Source organism: Gossypium hirsutum, chromosome D05 (genome assembly GCF_007990345.1).
Source record: "Gossypium hirsutum isolate 1008001.06 chromosome D05, Gossypium_hirsutum_v2.1, whole genome shotgun sequence".
Lineage (NCBI taxonomy): Eukaryota > Viridiplantae > Streptophyta > Magnoliopsida > Malvales > Malvaceae > Gossypium > Gossypium hirsutum.
Genome location: NC_053441.1, coordinates 2,277,363 through 2,296,032, shown reverse-complemented (window position 1 = coordinate 2,296,032; position 18,670 = coordinate 2,277,363). Strand labels below are relative to the sequence as shown.

General features: G+C 33.4%; 2 protein-coding genes and 1 long non-coding RNA gene across 3 annotated transcripts; all 3 read left to right on the top strand.

Annotated features, from left to right (window-relative positions):
- The first annotated feature begins 1,754 nt into the window (after positions 1 to 1,754).
- On the top strand, positions 1,755 to 2,720 carry LOC121217495 (uncharacterized). Its single transcript, XR_005913577.1, has 2 exons — positions 1,755 to 1,929; positions 2,085 to 2,720. It is a non-coding gene; the product is annotated as an uncharacterized lncRNA (long non-coding RNA).
- Positions 2,721 to 6,422: 3,702 nt separating this feature from the next.
- LOC107907197 (transcription factor bHLH68) lies at positions 6,423 to 9,234 on the top strand. The gene is made up of 7 exons (XM_016834462.2): positions 6,423 to 6,968; positions 7,074 to 7,380; positions 7,610 to 7,684; positions 7,765 to 7,830; positions 8,085 to 8,150; positions 8,277 to 8,336; positions 8,638 to 9,234. Exons 1-7 carry the CDS (start codon positions 6,691 to 6,693, stop codon positions 8,782 to 8,784), a joined length of 999 nt encoding a protein of 332 aa, XP_016689951.1. The 5' UTR covers positions 6,423 to 6,690; the 3' UTR covers positions 8,785 to 9,234.
- Positions 9,235 to 11,927: 2,693 nt separating this feature from the next.
- On the top strand, positions 11,928 to 18,638 carry LOC107907198 (putative E3 ubiquitin-protein ligase LIN). Its single transcript, XM_016834463.2, has 15 exons — positions 11,928 to 13,161; positions 13,960 to 14,184; positions 14,293 to 14,378; positions 14,464 to 15,636; positions 15,715 to 15,859; positions 15,947 to 16,204; positions 16,305 to 16,611; positions 16,697 to 16,821; positions 16,919 to 17,035; positions 17,122 to 17,253; positions 17,331 to 17,453; positions 17,544 to 17,654; positions 17,736 to 17,882; positions 17,983 to 18,228; positions 18,328 to 18,638. The coding sequence occupies exons 1-15, from the start codon at positions 12,358 to 12,360 to the stop codon at positions 18,343 to 18,345; spliced, it is 4,017 nt and encodes a 1,338-aa protein (XP_016689952.2). The 5' UTR covers positions 11,928 to 12,357; the 3' UTR covers positions 18,346 to 18,638.
- Positions 18,639 to 18,670: the final 32 nt, after the last annotated feature.

Sequence of the window (18,670 nt, the reverse complement as noted above, 5' to 3'; positions counted from 1 at the left end):
AATTAACGTGACTAGAATCTAGAACACATGTGGGGCAATGAACGCCTGATCATCATCCCAACACGGGTTTAGAATTAGTAAAGTTAGTTAAGAATGAAAACCATCATTGCAAGCGTAATGCATTGGTTGCGATTTTTGGACTCCTAGTGCACCCGTTGGAGGGCGTTCTTGCATTTATGGTTGTTCCTCTGTTGCTGAATCTTGTGAACGATTCGGAAAGGAAAGATCTTGTTACTGATTCTCTAGCAATTTTAGCTACTCTAACAAAGAAAATTGATGGCACACTCACAATTTTACATTGTGGACGGGGACAAAGGCAAAAAAAAAAAAAAAAAAAAACGGGAACATATTTGAATTATACATTCTTTGAAAGCCAAAAGAGAATTTTATAATTTTATCTTGTAACTTTTATAAATTTTCAAAGGATCTTGGAAAATCTTTTACCAGTTTCAGGATGCAACTGGCTTTGCTTGTATTAAGAGATTAAGTGCTTCCCGTAGTTTTAATTCCACCTGCTCCATGGCTGGCATTTCCTATTTCATCCCTATGCACGACAAAGTTAGCTTATGTCCAAAGGTCCCAACATTAAATTTCTGGTCTGCAATTTTTAAAAACCGATGATGAAAATGTATTTAAACCATACCTAAGAAATTCAATTTGTATTTTGGCCGATGAAAAAAAAATTGTATATATAAGATTGATTGGATTCTTTGAAGTGCGTGCAATTCAAGCCAACAAAGCTGAAAGATGTTTAATATAAACGTATATTACAATTACTTTCAACCTAAATAATGCGACTTCAACCTTATTTAGACACCTAAACAAAAATCTCACTTGTGGTGTATGCGTGTTAAAATCACGAATTTAAAATATAGATGAGTATTTAAAAAAATTTTAATAAATAATAAAACATATAGTTTGAAACTAATTAATTATATTAACACATGAAATATGTATGATATTGAAATAAAATAATTAGATTAAATTATAAGTAAAACAAAACTAAACACATCAAATAAACAATACCAAATGCATTGCAATTGTTTATATTGATTTTGTCATCAATTATGAGTTAGTGTCGAGTTGACTTGTGACACCAATTTAATTAACATTATTAATATATACAATAGTGGAAATAATAAATTGTGCATGTTAAGATAAAAATTTGATGTATAAATATATCAAAATAAAACTTTAATTGAGTAGTAAATTTAATATTTTACTAATTTAATGGGTGTGAGTTCAAATCTTGCCATGTGCATATTTTTATTTGTTTTTGTTAAAATGAAAAGACTAAAATACTCTCGAAATAGTATAACTTATTCTGATTGCGGTCGAGTTGGTGATCCGATTGAGGATGACATCAATACTAATAAAACACGGTATTGATTAGCGACAAAATTAGTTTAATCTTTTTAATTTCTATTCGTTTGTTGACATTTAGTTAAAAGAAGGTATGCAAATTCGTGATTAATGCTTTAAAATATTATTATTCATCTATATCAATAATAGGAGTGATATAATTTAGTTGTGTATAAAATTAAAATTACGATTTTAGTCTAAAACTGTTTTAACCTTTAATTATAATTAGGTGAAAATTTCACCTACTAATTATAGATTTCCCCTCCTTTTGTTTGGTTTAGGCCTTTGAAATAAGAAATGGAAGCGAGGGTTTTAGGGTAGGCAGGCAGGCATTTATTATAAAGATATATAGAAGCGGTCTTGGGATCACAAAGAAGAATAATTATGGCTTTAATTAATCTTAATTGCTAAATTTATTAGTACAAAAGCATGTGATTTGAGGAATCCAATGCTCAAAGCACGAACCAGTATGGAACCCCAAAAAAGGGGAAGAAAAAAGAAAACCTTTGATGGGGTAATATTATTGGAATTCAAACAAAACTACAACATGGCCAATGCCGATTTGAGGTTTGAAACATCACATCAACTGTTTATTTCGATGTGAATATTTTAATTTAACATATATACGAGGGCTGGGGTGAAGTTAAAAAAAAGTATTTTAGAGAGTATAATTTTATCGTTATATTAATTTGAATTTTATAAATTTATTTTTACTCGTAAAGGATGAGGTTCTGTAAGACAAGTCTCGAGAGAGGGGATGGTGGAAACAAAAGGGTGGATTCATTTAAAAACCGATGGAGTTGTTGAGATCAACATAGGATGCAATGCTGCAAGAGGAGTTTTGAGAGATTACAATGCGAACTGGATCCTTGGGTTTAATCGTAGATTGGGGAAATGTTAGGTTTTTGAAACTGAATTGCAGGGCATTGTTTATGGTGTGGCATTGGTGCAAAGAAGACAACATGGCAAGATATTGGTATAAACAGATAACATGGAAGTTATTGGAGCTATCAAGGAAGCGTTGTCAAAACGGTCAAATTCAACAATAATCAAACGCATATATAACTCAACTTTTGCAGGGTGTAGAGAATTGGTCAATTGAACATGTCCTTAGAGAAGAAAACGCCGAAGCTGACCACATTGCCAAGTTGGCTTTTGACAGAGGGGAAGGCTTTCAGTTATATATAGTTTCTCCTTTAGACTCTTTCTAACTTTTTGTAAAGTGTTTTATTTTATTCACACGTAAAAAAAGACATATTTGCTGTTAGGGGTTAAGGGCACGGCCATTGCTTGCCGCCTTAACTATGTCTGTGCTTTCATATCTTTTATGGTCTATAAAAATTAATTATTTTCGAGTTCATAGTTGTTCCTTTTAATAATGTCATATTCAAGAGTCGAATTTGAGTTTTACACTTAAAAGTGTAATGTGCATTACCATTATACCTAAATACAAATAATAGTATGTACCCAAATAATTATCATCAAAATTAACTAATCTCAAAAACAATAAAAAATAATTGAAATATATCCAAACTTACTCATAAATGATATAGTATTTAAATAAAACTCAACTTTTAAAAGAAAAATTGAACCCCTACCCCAATAAACCAAAAATCCCATTAATATTTATTAATTTACAACTTGCCTTAATTAAACAACAAGGTGCAGCAAGTGATTCATATGCCAATTGAAAGACGTCAATATCAGTTTTTCTAAATTTGTGCCATAAAAATTAAATAATTCATTTAACATTTTAATACATAGCATTATAATTTGAAAATGATTTTAATTGGTTTAAATTAATAAAATTTAAATCGACATTATTCATTTTTAGTGTTGCTATCAAACAAGCAAAGGAGAGAATACAAAAGAAAGAAGCAGAAGACAAGAGAGGTGTTTGTCCCATTCTTTGTTCTTTGGTGGTTAAGTAGATTGTCAGATTAGCTCGGGATTTAAGGGGTTTTTTTAATGCTTGTTTGTTTGCAGCGTTGAAATGCGTATCTAAGGGAATGTTTGTCATGGAATAATCTCATTAATTCCAAGAGGATATCTTGTTTTTTTTATTAACATTAATTATTATCGCTCAAACATATTATTTCAAAATTATTTTTGTGATGACTTGATGGTTAAGAGTTTTATCCTTCCAAGTTCAAGTTTGGTCTAGATTTGAGTTACATTAATTCTGTTTGTTGTTTGAGCTTTACTCTGTTATTGCAATTCATAAAAAATCCTTTTTTTATATCAATATTTGTTTAAGGATATATCAATTATTCGAATCACTTAGTATATATAATAAAACCAAACTGACTATCCACCCACCCCTCCCCCCAGAAAAACAAACAAACATTTATTCCTAAAAATAGAAGTGTGAAATAAAATAAAGAAAATCAATTGCATACGAGTATAAATAAAATAATTTGGGTTTTTATTCCCTATATATGAAATAAAAAGATTAATTAATAAAATAAATGGAGTTGTACATTAATTAGTGAAATAGTTGAAGCCGACACCTCTAGGTTAAGCCTTCTATGCATGTTTTTCGAGCTCAAATGAAAATGGGAAAATATCATAAATAGTCCCCACATATTATCAAACTTTCATAATAGCTAATTTTAGTTAGTTTCAATTGTTTTTCTTTTAAGCTACAATACAATATTAATAGTTTTCAAGCCAAGAATTTGGTGAGAACTACAAGTAAGTATGAGATTTATTTCATTAATTATTTTTTTTAAAGAATTCATCTTGAAAATGTGATAAAATCATGAGGGACCATTTGTGATATTATTTAACTTTTAGTCCAAAACATAGAAACAAGCTAGTCTTACTCTTAATTAAAAGAAAGGAATAATATCACAAATGGTCCCTTATAATTTTATTACAATTTCAAGATAAACTGAAGTTGGGTGCCCCAGGTGCCGAGTTCAACTATTTCACTAATTAATCTACAATTCCATCTATTTTACTAATTAATTTTTATTTCATATATATGAAAAAAAAGCCTAATAATTTGACCAGAAAATGAAAAAAATGTTATAATACCATCAAGTAAACAAGCCTATTTTTTTATATTTCTTTAAAAAAATGGGGGGAAAAAATATTCATGTTGGAAATTGCAGTCATTCTGTTGAAGGCCCTGAGGGGCGAGAGCTTGGCATAGGGGTATCTATCTAAGCCCTAGACATTGACCTCTTGAAAAGTGTGGCGTGTCGGTCCTCTCACGGTCACGGGCAGCTCACATTTTTTCATTCATTTATCCCACGTTTAGCGGTTTACTAGTATATTATTCCAAACCCACCCTCCCCTCTATTTTCCTTCAGTTTGTTCACAATAATAATAATAATAATAATAATAATAATAATTTCCTTCCTTTCCATCATCATGACGTCATTTACTACCGCTACATTACTCTACTCCTAAACATTATACGTATAAATATTTTAAAATATATAAATAATTTTTTTGTATATAACCATAAGCTTCTCATCTATTTCTACGTTTGAGTTTAATCCGTATTTAAATAGTATATATACATATAAGATTTTAAAAAGCGTAAATATTTTACTTTTGATATTAATATTATGTTGCACAGTTAATTGTCATTAATTATTAACCTTAATTTCATTTTGATATTTTATAAAAAATAAAAAATAAAAAAATGTTATAAATCTTTATATTATTTTAAAATTTTAAAATTTTAAAATTAATTTTGTATATTTTATTTTCAAGAACGTAGTTTTTCTAGTTATTAAATTTTAAAATTCAGGTCAAATTATTAACATTGTTAATTTTTTATTAAATTCAAGTTAATTATAATGTCATTTTTTAATTGCCCGGCTAACAAGTAAGTTTTTTTTAATTTCAAAATATAACATTAAAAAATTTAACAAAAAAATTAACAGTGTTAAGAGTTTATCTTAAATTTTAAAATTTAAAAAGTAAAGGGACTAAATTCTAAAATCATGAAAAATATAAAAATTTAGATATTACCTATTTAATTGACCCAACTTTAATTATTAAAATATGAAATATTGTTTCACGTGTAAAAAAATATAATGATGTATGATTATAGATTATTAAGTATAGGAAATTGTTATTTAAAATTTATTGTTTTCATTAAGGACACAGATAATGAATGCAATAATTACATGTTTGTTTATGAAATGTTGTTTTAATTAATACGATAGTTAGCATTTGGAGTTTCCAAAATGTCTGCCCTCATTAAGCAACATTGTAGCTTCAAAACCAAAACACAGCCAGCAGGAAAGTGGATGTAGTAACCAAATGGATAATGTTTGTAAGCCCATAATTAAGGAAACCACTATATTAAGACAAGACAAATCAAATCTTAATTTCAACTTAGAAATCATACTTGCCCATACCCACACCATGGATTGTGATGTAGAGCAACCTATCTAGCTACCCCTCTCTATTGCCGTATATATTTCTTTTATGTAAGCCATGATTTTGTGTATTAATTAAACTATATTTTATTTATTTATTAAAAAATTGAATGTTTAATTTTATTATAAATAGGTGTAAAGGACAATTGTTTGTATACTAGGTTAAGAGGTTGTTAGTATTGCATGTTCAAGTTTAAACATATTAAAACATAATTAAAATTGTAATAATATTTAAATTTGATAAAAATATAAAAATTGATTTGTTTTTTAAAATTTATTCATAACATATACAGGTGAATAAAAACTTAAGAAGTCTGCCTTGCCCAATAATACGAATGTATATGTTGTTATGTGTAGTAATCAGTAGCAAATTAGGTATGGGTAGACATGATGAAAAAGGGTGTCCAAAAAGTTGTATTAGCTATGTAGGTTAATTCTTTTAAATTCGATTTGCAAAAAGTTGTATTAGCTATGTAGGTTAATTCTTTTAAATTCGATTTGAGGTTGTTTTATTGAATAATTAGAAATTGAGAATGGCTTCTACCTTTTTCTTTTCTGACCCACTTTGAGATAAAGCAAAAGCAGGGCCAAAAAAAAAAAAAAAGCAATGAGAGTAAAGAAAAACATAAAATAAAAGGAGAAAGAAAAAGGCAATGCAATAAAGAAATCAAAGAAAGAAAAAAACAAAGTTTTCCCAAAAACCTCCATTGATTCAAATTCCTTCAAGTAAATACACCTTTAAAAAATAAATAAATAAATAAAGAGTGGGAAGAAGAGCTCTCAAAGTTTCTACAAACACTTGTTTTGGGAGAGTTGTAGTTTCATAAAAGGGAAAGTGAAAGGAAAACCAGGAGGAAAAGAGAAAGTTTTCTAGTGATCATCATCATCTTCTTCTTCTTCTTCTTCTTTAGATAAGATTCATAAGGCCATGAACCGAGGTGTGTTGCAGAGCTCACCGGTGCAGCAACTGATGGCCGGAAACCCTAACTGGTGGAACATCAACACCATGCGCCCACCAACTCATCATCACCAACAAGCGGCGGCGGTGGCGGCAGCACCTTCTCCTTTCTTGCATCCTCCTCCCACTACTTTCTTCTCTCACACACCCACTTCTTCTTCTTCGTCTTCTTCATCTTCTTCACTTCCCGTTCCTTCTTGGCATGATAATAACCAGGAGCTTCCTGAGTCATGGAATCAACTTCTCTTGTAATTCTCTCTCTCTCTTAAGAAAGCTTTGTATTATACATATGTACCATGCATGTTACCGGGTTCGATCTTTAATTAATTTACTGACGAGTGTTTGTTTTTTAGGGGTGGATTGGTAGGAGAAGAAGAAAAGGGGGGTGATATAGGACAGTTTCAAGCGTTACACCAAGTCTCAAATGCTAATTCTGTTGTGGATGTGAAACAAGAAAACTCTGCAAGCAGCTATGTGTATGGACATGCAAGTGAAGATTTTCATCATCACCAGGCGAATAAACCAGCTTGGTTTCACCAGATATCGTCAGCTGCTTCATCACCTAAGTCCAGTGTCACAAGTTTCAGCAGTAACATGTTGGATTTTTCAGGCAACAAAGCTGAACATGGGAGGCAGCCACAGCCAGATCGGTCTTCTGAGGTAAGAGAGAGGGAGGAATAAAAAAAACAAACAAACAAAATCGAATAAATAACATTTTTCTGCTGATATATATTTGAAGTTTATATCAAAATTCATAGTCTATTGTTGTAGTTTGGTAATGTACAAAGTACAAACTGGTGGTTGATATGAATAGTATTTTTAAAAAAAACAAGGTTAGTTGCAGATTGCTGTAAAATCAAAAGTCTCATCTTTTCCTTCTTCTATGTAGTGTAACAGCACTGCAACAGGGGGGCCATTGAAGAAGCCTAGGGTTCAACCTTCTGCAACCCAATCTACCTTAAAGGTAATGCTCAATAAATACATATTCTTTTATCGATCGGAGCAACATATTTTAGTGACCAAAAATAATTTATTCATCAACAGGTGAGGAAGGAAAAATTAGGAGACAGGATTACATCACTTCACCAGCTAGTTTCTCCATTCGGGAAGGTATAATATAAGGTGTAATCAATGAAGGGTCAAAAGTTTAGTTTTTTTTTTTTGCAGATTGATTGAAATTAATGGAATCAAAACATTTATATTCTTTATGCAGAAAACCCATAAAGGTGGTCTTTTTTTTCTTTCTTTACTTCAAGCACACACAGCGAAACATAAACAGAAAGAAAGCCATTAAATATGACTTTGAAGGTTTAAAATGGTGTGTGTGGTATAATATATGCTTTTTTATTTTCTCCCTTTTGCAGACTGACACAGCGTCTGTATTGTCAGAAGCTATTGGGTACATCAGATTCCTTCAGAGTCAAATTGAGGTGATGTTTTTCTTTTCTTTTTTGCAAACAACCATGAACCAGCAGTGACAGTGATAGCACACACACTGTTTAAAGTTTCATTCAGCCTCTCACAATTAATTTAATTCCTTCTCTCCTTGAAAATAGGCTCTCAGCTTACCTTACTTGGGCAGTGGATCAGCTAACATGAGGCACCAACAACAATCTGTAAGAGAAAAAACTACATCGTCCTTCCCAATAAAAATAAAATCTCTCTCTGCGTATGTGGAGAAATAAGATAGTATTTATTGCTTAATGATTACTGTAAAATGTTTTGGTCAGGTAATAATTAAGCTTTATTGGATCCATTACCTCAAAATGAAACTTGGGGGGAGGGAATTTTGAAAGAGAAAAGCTTTATAACCAATAAAGATTAAAAGACGTTCTCAGCTTTATAGATTACTTTCTTCTTTACTATGCATGATTAAAAAAGTTCATTTATTTATTGTTTTGTTTGGCCATTTTGAAGGATTGTAAAGAAGAAGCAAAGAAAGACCTGAGGAGTAGAGGGCTGTGCTTGGTTCCAGTATCATGCACGCTTGAAGTATGGAGTGGTGACAATGGAGCTGATTACTGGGCACCTCCACCTGCTCTGGGTGCTGGATTTTTCCGATAGGAGAATTACTAGGCTTTATTTAGAACTATTAGAAGATGAAAAAAAATAAAAAGAAAAAAGATTAAAAACACAAGAGATCTCATCATTGATGAAAAATGATATAACATCATGAGCAGTCACTCTTCGAATTTTTTTTAATTAAAAAAAAGTTGTAAGGCTGATTGCTCATGATGCTATACAAGATCTTTCTTTCTTTGGAGTATTTCGTCGATCATGTTGGTATTTCGTCGATCATGTTGTGTGCTTAGCTCAAGCCTTGTGATTTGTAAGAACTATCTCTCTCTTTCTAATTTACTACTAATTAAGACATAAGCTTAGCTGCTAAACTATTTGCGTTTACTTATGTATGTATATCCACTAGTATGAATTTGACTGAAATTACCAGATGTAATATTGAACGTCAATTCATCGAATATTATATTAAAATATATTGCCCTTTTTCTATCTTAATATATTTACCTATTTGATTCAGCAAATATATATATTTTTATATCGTGTGCATTGTGATACTTTAAATTTGGATATGGTTAAATTTACCATGCACATATTATTTATTTTATAAAATTTTGTCAATGAGGCATTGGTTCAGTTAACAAAAGGTAGAGACCTTAAACTTTAAAGATTCAATTTAAGTTTTATTATTAACAATTTCTACTTATGAGTCTCAATCCCAATTTTAAGTTTTATCCATTGTATACTTGTAAAACTTATAAAAAAATTTATATAATAAATAATTCGGATGTAAGAGCAAGATGGATTAATATACAAAAAAAAAATCTTTGAATAATTATTTTTTTATTGAATTATGCTTTAGACTTTCATAATAAAAGAATTAGGGTTTAAATATTCTTACGATTTGATTAGTTTATCCAGTGGCCTTAATTTCTTGGAAAATGATACAAATATAGAGATAGTGACAAGAATTCAGGTGACTAGGTATGTAATTTTGACATGAAAGAAGAAAAATTTGAATACATCGTCATACATAAGCTAAGATGAAACATAATCAGTTCAACGACACAAATCATTAGTATTAGTCTTTTCTTTTTCCACATGAATTGTCAAGACGCCCAACACGTGTCATGCGTGAATGATTCTGTCCCATGTGGCGCATGCATGATATCATGTCAACATGATGGAATGTTACATGTTGGCATGGCGTGGTAACTTGCGATGTGCCAATGTCCACCGCCAATCCCACTCCCTACTATATATTTTCTTTTGCCCAATCAAAATTTCCTTTTTAATTTTCCTAAAATTAATGTGATAGATGGAAATTGAATGGTTAAGATTTGCTTCAATTCCCCATACTCTTCAACAATTTAAAATTTAATCCCTCTACTTTTGTTTCAAAGAATTTAGTCATTCAACTTTTTAGATTTAAAAATGTAAGTTTGATTGTTAATTCTTTTATTAAATTTAGGTTCATTATAACATCATTTTTCTTGGTACATGGCTTCCAAGGTGAGTATTTGTTTATTTCAAACTATCATACTAATAAATTTAACAGAAGAAGTTTAATAAGATTAATCATTGGACTATAATTTTGAAATCTAAAAGGTAAAAGGACTAAATTCCAAATCTATAAAAAAGTACAAGGACTTTTAGCATATTTTAACCAAAATTAATGCATCATACACGTCTAGGAACGTGTCCCTTTATTACCTTCTATTAAGCTCTTGGGCAATTTTAAAGCCCATGCTAGATAGGTCCAAAATAAATAAAAGATATAGCGATACATGCGGCTTTCTTGATCCAACCCACCTCTCCGAGACCCATTTTGATTCTGCTGCATTGAAATACTAGTATGGTTTACTCCACGAGCCGGGTTTGACTTTTTTAAATCAAAATTGACTTGTAATTTAAAATAGTATTAGCCAGAAATTAAGCAATTGATGTTCCATTCCAGATTCCTGAAGAAGCCCTACCCTAGCACTTAATTAGTTAGCTTCTGATCTGTCAGCTCCATCATCTAACAATCAAGGGAATCTTAATTAGTGTTTGACTTTATTATCACATTCCAAGAACCTCTTACTTAACATGTAAATGTGATTTCCGTGTTTGCAAAATAAGTAATTATCGAGAGGTCTTTGAGTTGTCGATTCAAGTTTTTTAATATTTGATTCTTGTGAGTTGAATAGAATTTTTTATTTTTAATATACTTTTATATTATAAATTTATATATTTACAATAGTTTAAATATAAACAAGCTTAATAAACCTTGAATTAGAGTTTAATTACAAAAAAATGATATATGAGATTAATTGAGTTTAATCTTAAATAATCCGATTAAGTCTCGAATGAAACTTGAACTTATAAATTGGTATTCAATCGAGTTGGAGTAAAGTATACATACATTTATTTTCTCCATTGTTATGGGCACATCAAACTTTACCCATTGTTACCTGACAATGTGAAGCATGTAGTAGAGTTTTCAGATTAATTTGTAAATAGATCTGGTAGAAGAATTACTTGGGTTTTCTAGGGCCTACCCAAATTCAATTGGAATGGCAAATAAGCAATAATAAAAAGAAAATAAGAAGACAGATTTTATGTAAAAACTCATTCGAGAAGAGAAGAAATTTATTAATATTGAAAAACAAATGATACAAGGAGAGTTTTGACTATATCTATTTAAGGGTTGAAAAATCTTATTCTAATTAAAGTCAAATAATTTGAAGTGTAATTTTATACGGATTCAACTTGTGCAGTATAATTTGCAAGGGCTCCACCCAACCCTTACAAATTTCCTTATTTTGTCACTATATTTATTTCTTCAAAAAGTGACAAGATTCGAATAACACAAACTCTAACAATTAACTTAACTAAAATGGTAAAAGATATTATAAATTCTCTACTTCCCATTTTGGATGGCAGGCAAGGTAATATATTATAAATATATGGACAAATGTAATCGGATAAAGGCTGTGGGTAAGCAGTGAAGACGACAAGTTGAATTCATCAGCTCAATCAAAAACTGCAGCAACTTGCTACACTAATAATTTATCATTAACTTTCTGTATGACCCAATCTTTAATCCTGCATTATTTGATTGATCTTTAACCAATAATACTAATTAATTGAGAACTAATGCAACGTAGGCAATCGGCTGAGGTGCTGAGTCATGAAATATATGCGAGAAAATTCCAAGTCCGACGAATGAATCTTAATCCATTTTTTTTATAGCCCATATCTAACATTCCGAGTCTCGTGCTTTGATCATTGACACAAATGGAAGAACCTGCTTCAACACCCGAGATTGGAAGCAGTCTCCGTACGCTAGAACCGCGTTGCGGTGAGGCCGGCCTGGGCGGCAAAGAGGGGGGCTCTTCTTCTTTGTCTTTTATTTTGTATTGCATAATTAATCTTTATTTTTAAGCACTAAAGTTTAAATGACAAAGGACTAATCGGTCATTTTCACATGGCGTTCCGTTGTTCGCGCCTGCACAAAGATTTAGGTATTTCGGTTAATATCATCATCATCATCATCATCGCTTGTATCTAAAACCTCACTTTGAGCGTTTCACTCAAAACATAACCGTTACGGTCAAGCAATATCACCACCGCACCGTCATGGGAACCACCGCCACTACGTCAGCCCAAATCCTGCATCACACTACCTCCTTCACCTCCGAAATCCTATCCCAGTCCGACCTCCGCCGTCAAATTTTCTCTACCTTACGTTGCAAGCTTTTGCCCTCCGATCAAATCACACTCAAACCCTTAAAGCTCGCCGCCGAAACTCTAGAAAACGCCATTTCCACATCTAACGCCGCCATCCAATCCTCCTCTCTCCGCCTTGCTGAAAAGCTCCTCGTTTCCTACCCCGAAACGACCTTCTCTTCTTTCCTCCTATCTCTCATTTACGCTTTGTCAAACCAACCCATCAATTCCTCCATTAGTCTCCTACAAGTTTTCTATTTAGACCCTTCAGTAGCTCGATCAGAACTAGCACCCACCCTTTTCGAAGACCTCTTTCTCGTTCATTTCCTACCCGTTCTTCAACGGTTCAACGAACAAAGATCGACCATTTTGTCATCCTTATCGCAAAATGCGAATCACGATACAGACGATTATTCCATATGTGATGTTTCGGTGGTCGTTCCATGCTCTAAATTGCTATCGAAAATGAGTGGTGATCAAGCTTTGGAGTTGAAAGAACTGGAAAGAAATTACGAAGAGGTTCTCGACGAGAATTGCAGGGTTTTCGTTAAGTATTTCAAAGAGGTTCTAGCAAATAATGATGAAAACAGATCCATTAATCCGCCGGATTTGGTGTTTAAGCAATCAGAGAAAAGTGAAGAAGTAGACTATCGTGAAGAAGGTGATGACAACGTCAAAGCCAAGGAACTTGGATTGAAAAACGGACGGTATAATGTAATATATTTTTCTGTAGCTTTTAACTAATCAACACCTTGATTTTATTTAATGTTCATGACCTGTTCATATTTAGCTATAGTTATAAACTATAGACTTGAATGGTAACCCTAAATTTGCTCATTTTTGGTCAAAACTGGTGAATTTGCTTTGACACATTCAAGTCCATGTTTCATTTGTTCGTATATATATGCATTTATTTATTTCTTAAGTGTATCCTGACCGCGTTTTTCTGTTGCAGTGTGTGTGTTTTGACAGTTTGGCTTATTATATTATCTTTGAATCAGTCAAGCAAATACAGTATGCTTGTGCAAAAAGAAAAACAAGACTTGCTTAATAGTTTATATTATATTACTGTTTTTAAATCCACTTTTCAATGTAAGCTTTTGTTCGACCGCAATGCCTGGAGGATTATTATTGTACTGGTGTGGCATAATAATAGGCTAACACCATTGATAGTGGACCCCTTGAAAGCTTCTTTAATCTGGAAATATTATGGCTGAACCTTGGATTTCTAATTACCCCCATTTTTTAAAATGGTTTTAATTTATTATATTGATTGGATTATTCCAATTGACTGCTACTTCCAGCTTGCAGGAAAAGAAAGTGATTTCCATTTCTTGTTTCAAAAATTAAAAATTATACGATCTGAAAATGGGTTAATAATTCTTTGCCATTTTGGGTTAATGGATGGATAATAAGTCTTAACTTTTCAGTGTGAAAAGCGTAGTTTAATGTCTGAAATATGAATTCAATTTGACAAATCTTAGCTTAGTCCTGTTTGTTGCTGTCATGCAGCCAATATGGGCTGAAGGAGAAAGATCAGTTGAATTTTCTCGCAGTAGCAGCAAATCCAAGTCTCCACCGTTTTATCCTCAAAGAGTGTCTGTAAATGTCCTTAAGAGACAAAATTCTAGGACACTGATAACATCGTCCACTTCAATTTCTGATTCTGAAATGGAGTCTCTTTCCGAAGACAATTCACCCAACTCTTGTTCCTCGGGATCTGATGCCGATATCGAGGTAATCTACTCGTTACAAACAAGGAAAACAAATCCCCACCCTTGGACTGAAATAACAAGGCTATTTATTTTATAGTTTTGTAAAATATTATGTTTGTCTTCTTTGTAGGAAAATGACAAAGAAAGTGCATTGTTGGAACATGGAAATAGTCCGACACGGAAACAAAAGCAGCCTGTCTTTGCTGATTCCAGTCGGTAAGTAATATTGGAAAAAAAGAAAATATTGATTAGCAATCGTCTTTTACATATTGTCTACTTGACTTTCTGGCATCTCCATCAGGTCTCCTCATTATCTAATGGCGGATAATGGTAACCCTCCTGGCAGTGGAAAACATACACCTCCCAAGGATTTTGTTTGCCCCATCACAAGTCATTTGTTTGATGACCCAGTCACCCTAGAAACAGGCCAGACTTATGAGCGTCGAGCAATCCGGGAATGGTTGGATCGGGGAAACTCGACGTGCCCCATCACCCGTCAGAGTCTACATAGTACTCAGTTGCCTAAAACGAATTACGTACTCAAGAGGCTCATAGCGAGCTGGCAAGAAAAGAATCCGGGTGCAACCCCCCTGCATCAGTCCCAGAATCAGCAAGTTGTAGAAACTGATCATCATGAGCCAATGGTGAAGCCAGTGGTTCCTCCTGCAACTTCTCCTAATAGTGTCATAAGCCAAGCCAACATGGATAGAACCATCAATGAGTTACGCCAAGCGATTACCAGTCTTTGTATGTCTGAAATTCTCAAGGAATCGGAGAGGGCTGTTCTTCAAATAGAGAGGTTTTGGCAAGACATGAATATAGAGCCTGATATTCTAACTATGCTCTCAAAACCAGCAGTGATCAATGGATTTGTGGAGATCCTCTTCAATTCAGTGGACCTCCAGGTGCTGAAAGCCACCTTTTTTCTCCTGTGTGAACTGGGTTTAAGAGATGAAACTGTGATCCATACATTAACTCGAGTCGACTCCGATGTCCAACGTATTGTTGGTTTGTTTAAGCAAGGTTTGGAAGAGGCAATTGTGCTTATATATCTTTTAAGGCCTTCAATCAATGGCCTCGTGGAGATGGATGTAGTAGAATCCCTCCTATCAGTTATAAAAGGGAGAGCTGATGATTTGCTTAAAATGTGTTTGAAGCCAAAAACAGCTTCAATTCTATTATTGAGACAAATTCTACAGAGCAATGAAGAGAACGTTGTAGCTTCCATTATCAGCACAATTGTTTCTTCAAAAGTGATTGAAAGAATTGTTGGTAGCTTGGAAGCTGAATGGGCAGTTGAGAGGATTGCTGCAGTTGGTATCTTGAGAAGATGCATACAACAAGACGGTAAATGTAGAAACACCATAGCTGATAAAGCTCAGTTGGCACCAGTTCTGGAAAACTTCATGGCCACAAGCGATGAAGAACGATTCGAGATAGTTTACTTTCTTTCCGAGTTAGTCAAATTAAACAGGTACATTCACATTCCTTGCTGATGAATAATTGAATCAATACTTGCATGAATGGAATCTGATTATAAAGTTTTCTCCAGGAGGACATTCAATGAGCAAATTCTCAACATTATCAGGGATGAAGGTTCTTTTAGTACAATGCATGCTCTCCTAGTTTATTTACAGACAACACTTCAAGACCAGAGTCCTATTGTGGCTGGTCTTCTACTCCAACTTGATCTCCTGGTTTGGATCTGTCTCTAAAAGCTTTCTAGGCTTTCACAATAGCTTATATTGTTACATTTCAGTAATAAGTACTATTTTGCTCTGCAGATTGAGCCAAGAAAGATGAGTATTTACCGTGAAGAGGCGATAGATACTCTCATTTCATGCCTCAGAAATTCAGAATTCCCAGCTGCTCAAATTGCAGCTGCAGAGACAATTGTATCACTGCAGGGAAGATTCACTACCTCGGGGAAGCCCCTCGCACGGCCTTTTCTTCTAAAGCATGCCGGACTTGAGAAAAATTATAGAAAGCTCATGAGGATGGAGCAGCTACACAACAATCCTGGAGACTTTGAAGATATATCTGTGAGTTTTATTTTTCTAGTTTCGCATATTGCACCTATTAGTTGCTTTTCATTCTTTTTTTTTTTCCTTTTTGTCACTTTGATTGAAATGGTATGGACAGGAAGAAGAGAAGGCAGCTGATGCTTGGGAAAGAAAAACAGCATTTGTTTTAGTAAGTCATGAATTTGGTTTGGTTTTTGAAGCTTTAGCAGAAGGGCTGAAGAGCAAATCAGCAAAGCTATGTTCCACTTGCTTTGTGGCAGCAACATGGCTAGTATACATGCTTGGCGTTATTCCAGACACCGGAATAAGAGGAGCTGCCCGAGTCTGCCTACTCAAGCACTTTATATCAACATTCAAGTCTTCAAAGGACATTGAAGACAGAACTCTTTCCTTGTTGGCTCTCAAAAGCTTCATTCATGACCCTGGTAGGTTCTAATTTTTGCTGTAAAAAAGATCGATTCATACATGCTTTAAATGCTAGCTAACTATGCAAGATTATCTGAATTTCAGAGGGACTGCGCGATATGTCTTCCTATATGAAGCACATTTTGAAAGGTCTAAGAGAACTCAGAAAATCTTCCTCACTGGCACTTGAAATCATGAAACTTCTCTCTGAAGGACAAGATTCCAGTGCTGTAAGTTTGTTAAACTTCCAAATCAATAGTTCCATTAAAAAGAAGGGTGAAACTTGAAAGTATCGAAGCAAACTTATCGATTTCTGTTGTGCTACAGGAATTATGGAATCATAAAGAACTAGCTCAAGTAGACTCTGCTGAAAATGGAGAAGTGTTGTCAATTGTTAGTTTCAAAGACAAATTCTTTTCAGGCCATTCTGATGGAACTATAAAGGTAACCCTAAGCTCAGCTATTAAGTTTCTTAATTCCAGTGACAGGAGGTTATCAAACTTGAGTTCTTACTGTTCTAATTTTTAAAGGTCTGGGCTGGTAGAGGCAGCATTCTTCATCTTGTCCAAGAAATTAGAGAACATACCAAGGCTATTACAAGCTTGTATGTTCTACAATCTGGGGAAAGATTATATAGTGGTTCACTTGATAAAACTACAAGGGTATGTATGATCTTATGTTGCTTCTAGATTACATCCAATGAAGGGCCAGACTGATGCATTCTATTTGTAATGTGCAGGTCTGGTCCATTGGCAATGAACAAATACATTGTGTACAAGTACATGATATGAAGGATCAGGTTCATAACTTAGTTGTTGCCAACAGCATTTCATGCTTCATTCCCCAAGGAGCTGGGGTCAAGGTAATAGGATCATTTCATACTTCATTCTCTTACCTTTCGGCATCTGAAGGGGAAAAATGGAGTTTAAGCCTTTTTCCTTACCCCTTTCAGGTTCATGCATGGAATGGACAATCAAAAGTATTGAATCAAAATAAATACATCAAGTGCTTGGCTCTTGACCATGGAAGATTATATTGTGGATGCCACGATAACAGTATCCAGGTAAAAAGCATCCAGCTTTTCTGGACACCCTTTTTCTCAGTCATTTTTGGTAACTTAATGAAAAGAAATCTTATTTTTCAGGAACTTGATTTAGCATCTGGAACACTCAGCACCATTCAAAGTGGTTCTAGAAAATTACTAAGCAAAGCACATCCGATCCATGCACTCCAGGTTCACAATGGACTGGTATATTCAGCCAGTACTGCCTTGGATGGAGTAGCTGTGAAGGTACCTTTTCTCTTTTCTGCTATCCCTTCCCTTCCATCTTCATTTTGATGACAAGCAATGGCTTTTTAACCTTCTATTAATTTTTTTTGTTCCTGCAAAGATTTGGAGCACTACAAATTATAACATGGTGGGATCATTGCCAACTACTTCAGAAGTGAGGTCTATGGTAATAAGCTCAGAGCTGATATACTTGGGATGCAAAGGAGGAATTGTGGAAGTTTGGGACCTCAAAAAACAAACTAGAATTGAAATACTGCAAACAGGAACTAATGGTAAAGTTCTTTGCATGAGTCTTGATCCCAATGAGGAAGTTTTAGTTACCGGAACTTCCGAAGGCCGAATTCAGGTAAAAAAGAAAAGAAATAAGCTCCTCTTCTTCAAACTTCAAACATTCATTGAAGTTGAATCCTTTGGATTAATTGCCAAACCTTTATTTGCTCTGCAGGCATGGGGATGGAGTTAAAAAGCTGGAAAAAAGAGAGGAAAAAAGCTTGTAAAGAATGGAGAACACATTGATTATAGAACAATAGAAGCAGAATAATTCCACTGGAAATGTTTATACCCTTTGAAATCCCTTGGGAAAAGAAAAGTTATTGTAATTTGCATGCAAGTTGTCATTCGTTCTATGATTTGAGTCTTGCCTTGCATCAAGTTGAATTGTAAGTTTTGGTCAAAATTTGTAATTCTTTAGCATTGTACTGCTTACATACATAAATTCTTATATATGAATACTGTAAATTTGTCCGGAAGCTTTGCATTATTGGATGAAAATTCCAAAATTTCTTGAA

Bases quoted from the DNA above. Each gene is read 5' to 3' on its own strand.
- LOC107907198 (XM_016834463.2), top strand. From the start codon at position 12,358: ATGGGAACCACCGCCACTACGTCAGCCCAAATCCTGCATCACACTACC. The intron at 15,860-15,946 runs GTTTGGATCTGT...TTTGCTCTGCAG, and splicing joins TACTCCAACTTGATCTCCTG to ATTGAGCCAAGAAAGATGAG. The intron at 16,822-16,918 runs GTAAGTTTGTTA...GTTGTGCTACAG, and splicing joins AAGGACAAGATTCCAGTGCT to GAATTATGGAATCATAAAGA.
- LOC107907197 (XM_016834462.2), top strand. From the start codon at position 6,691: ATGAACCGAGGTGTGTTGCAGAGCTCACCGGTGCAGCAACTGATGGCC. The intron at 8,151-8,276 runs GTGATGTTTTTC...CCTTGAAAATAG, and splicing joins TCCTTCAGAGTCAAATTGAG to GCTCTCAGCTTACCTTACTT. The intron at 8,337-8,637 runs GTAAGAGAAAAA...GCCATTTTGAAG, and splicing joins TGAGGCACCAACAACAATCT to GATTGTAAAGAAGAAGCAAA.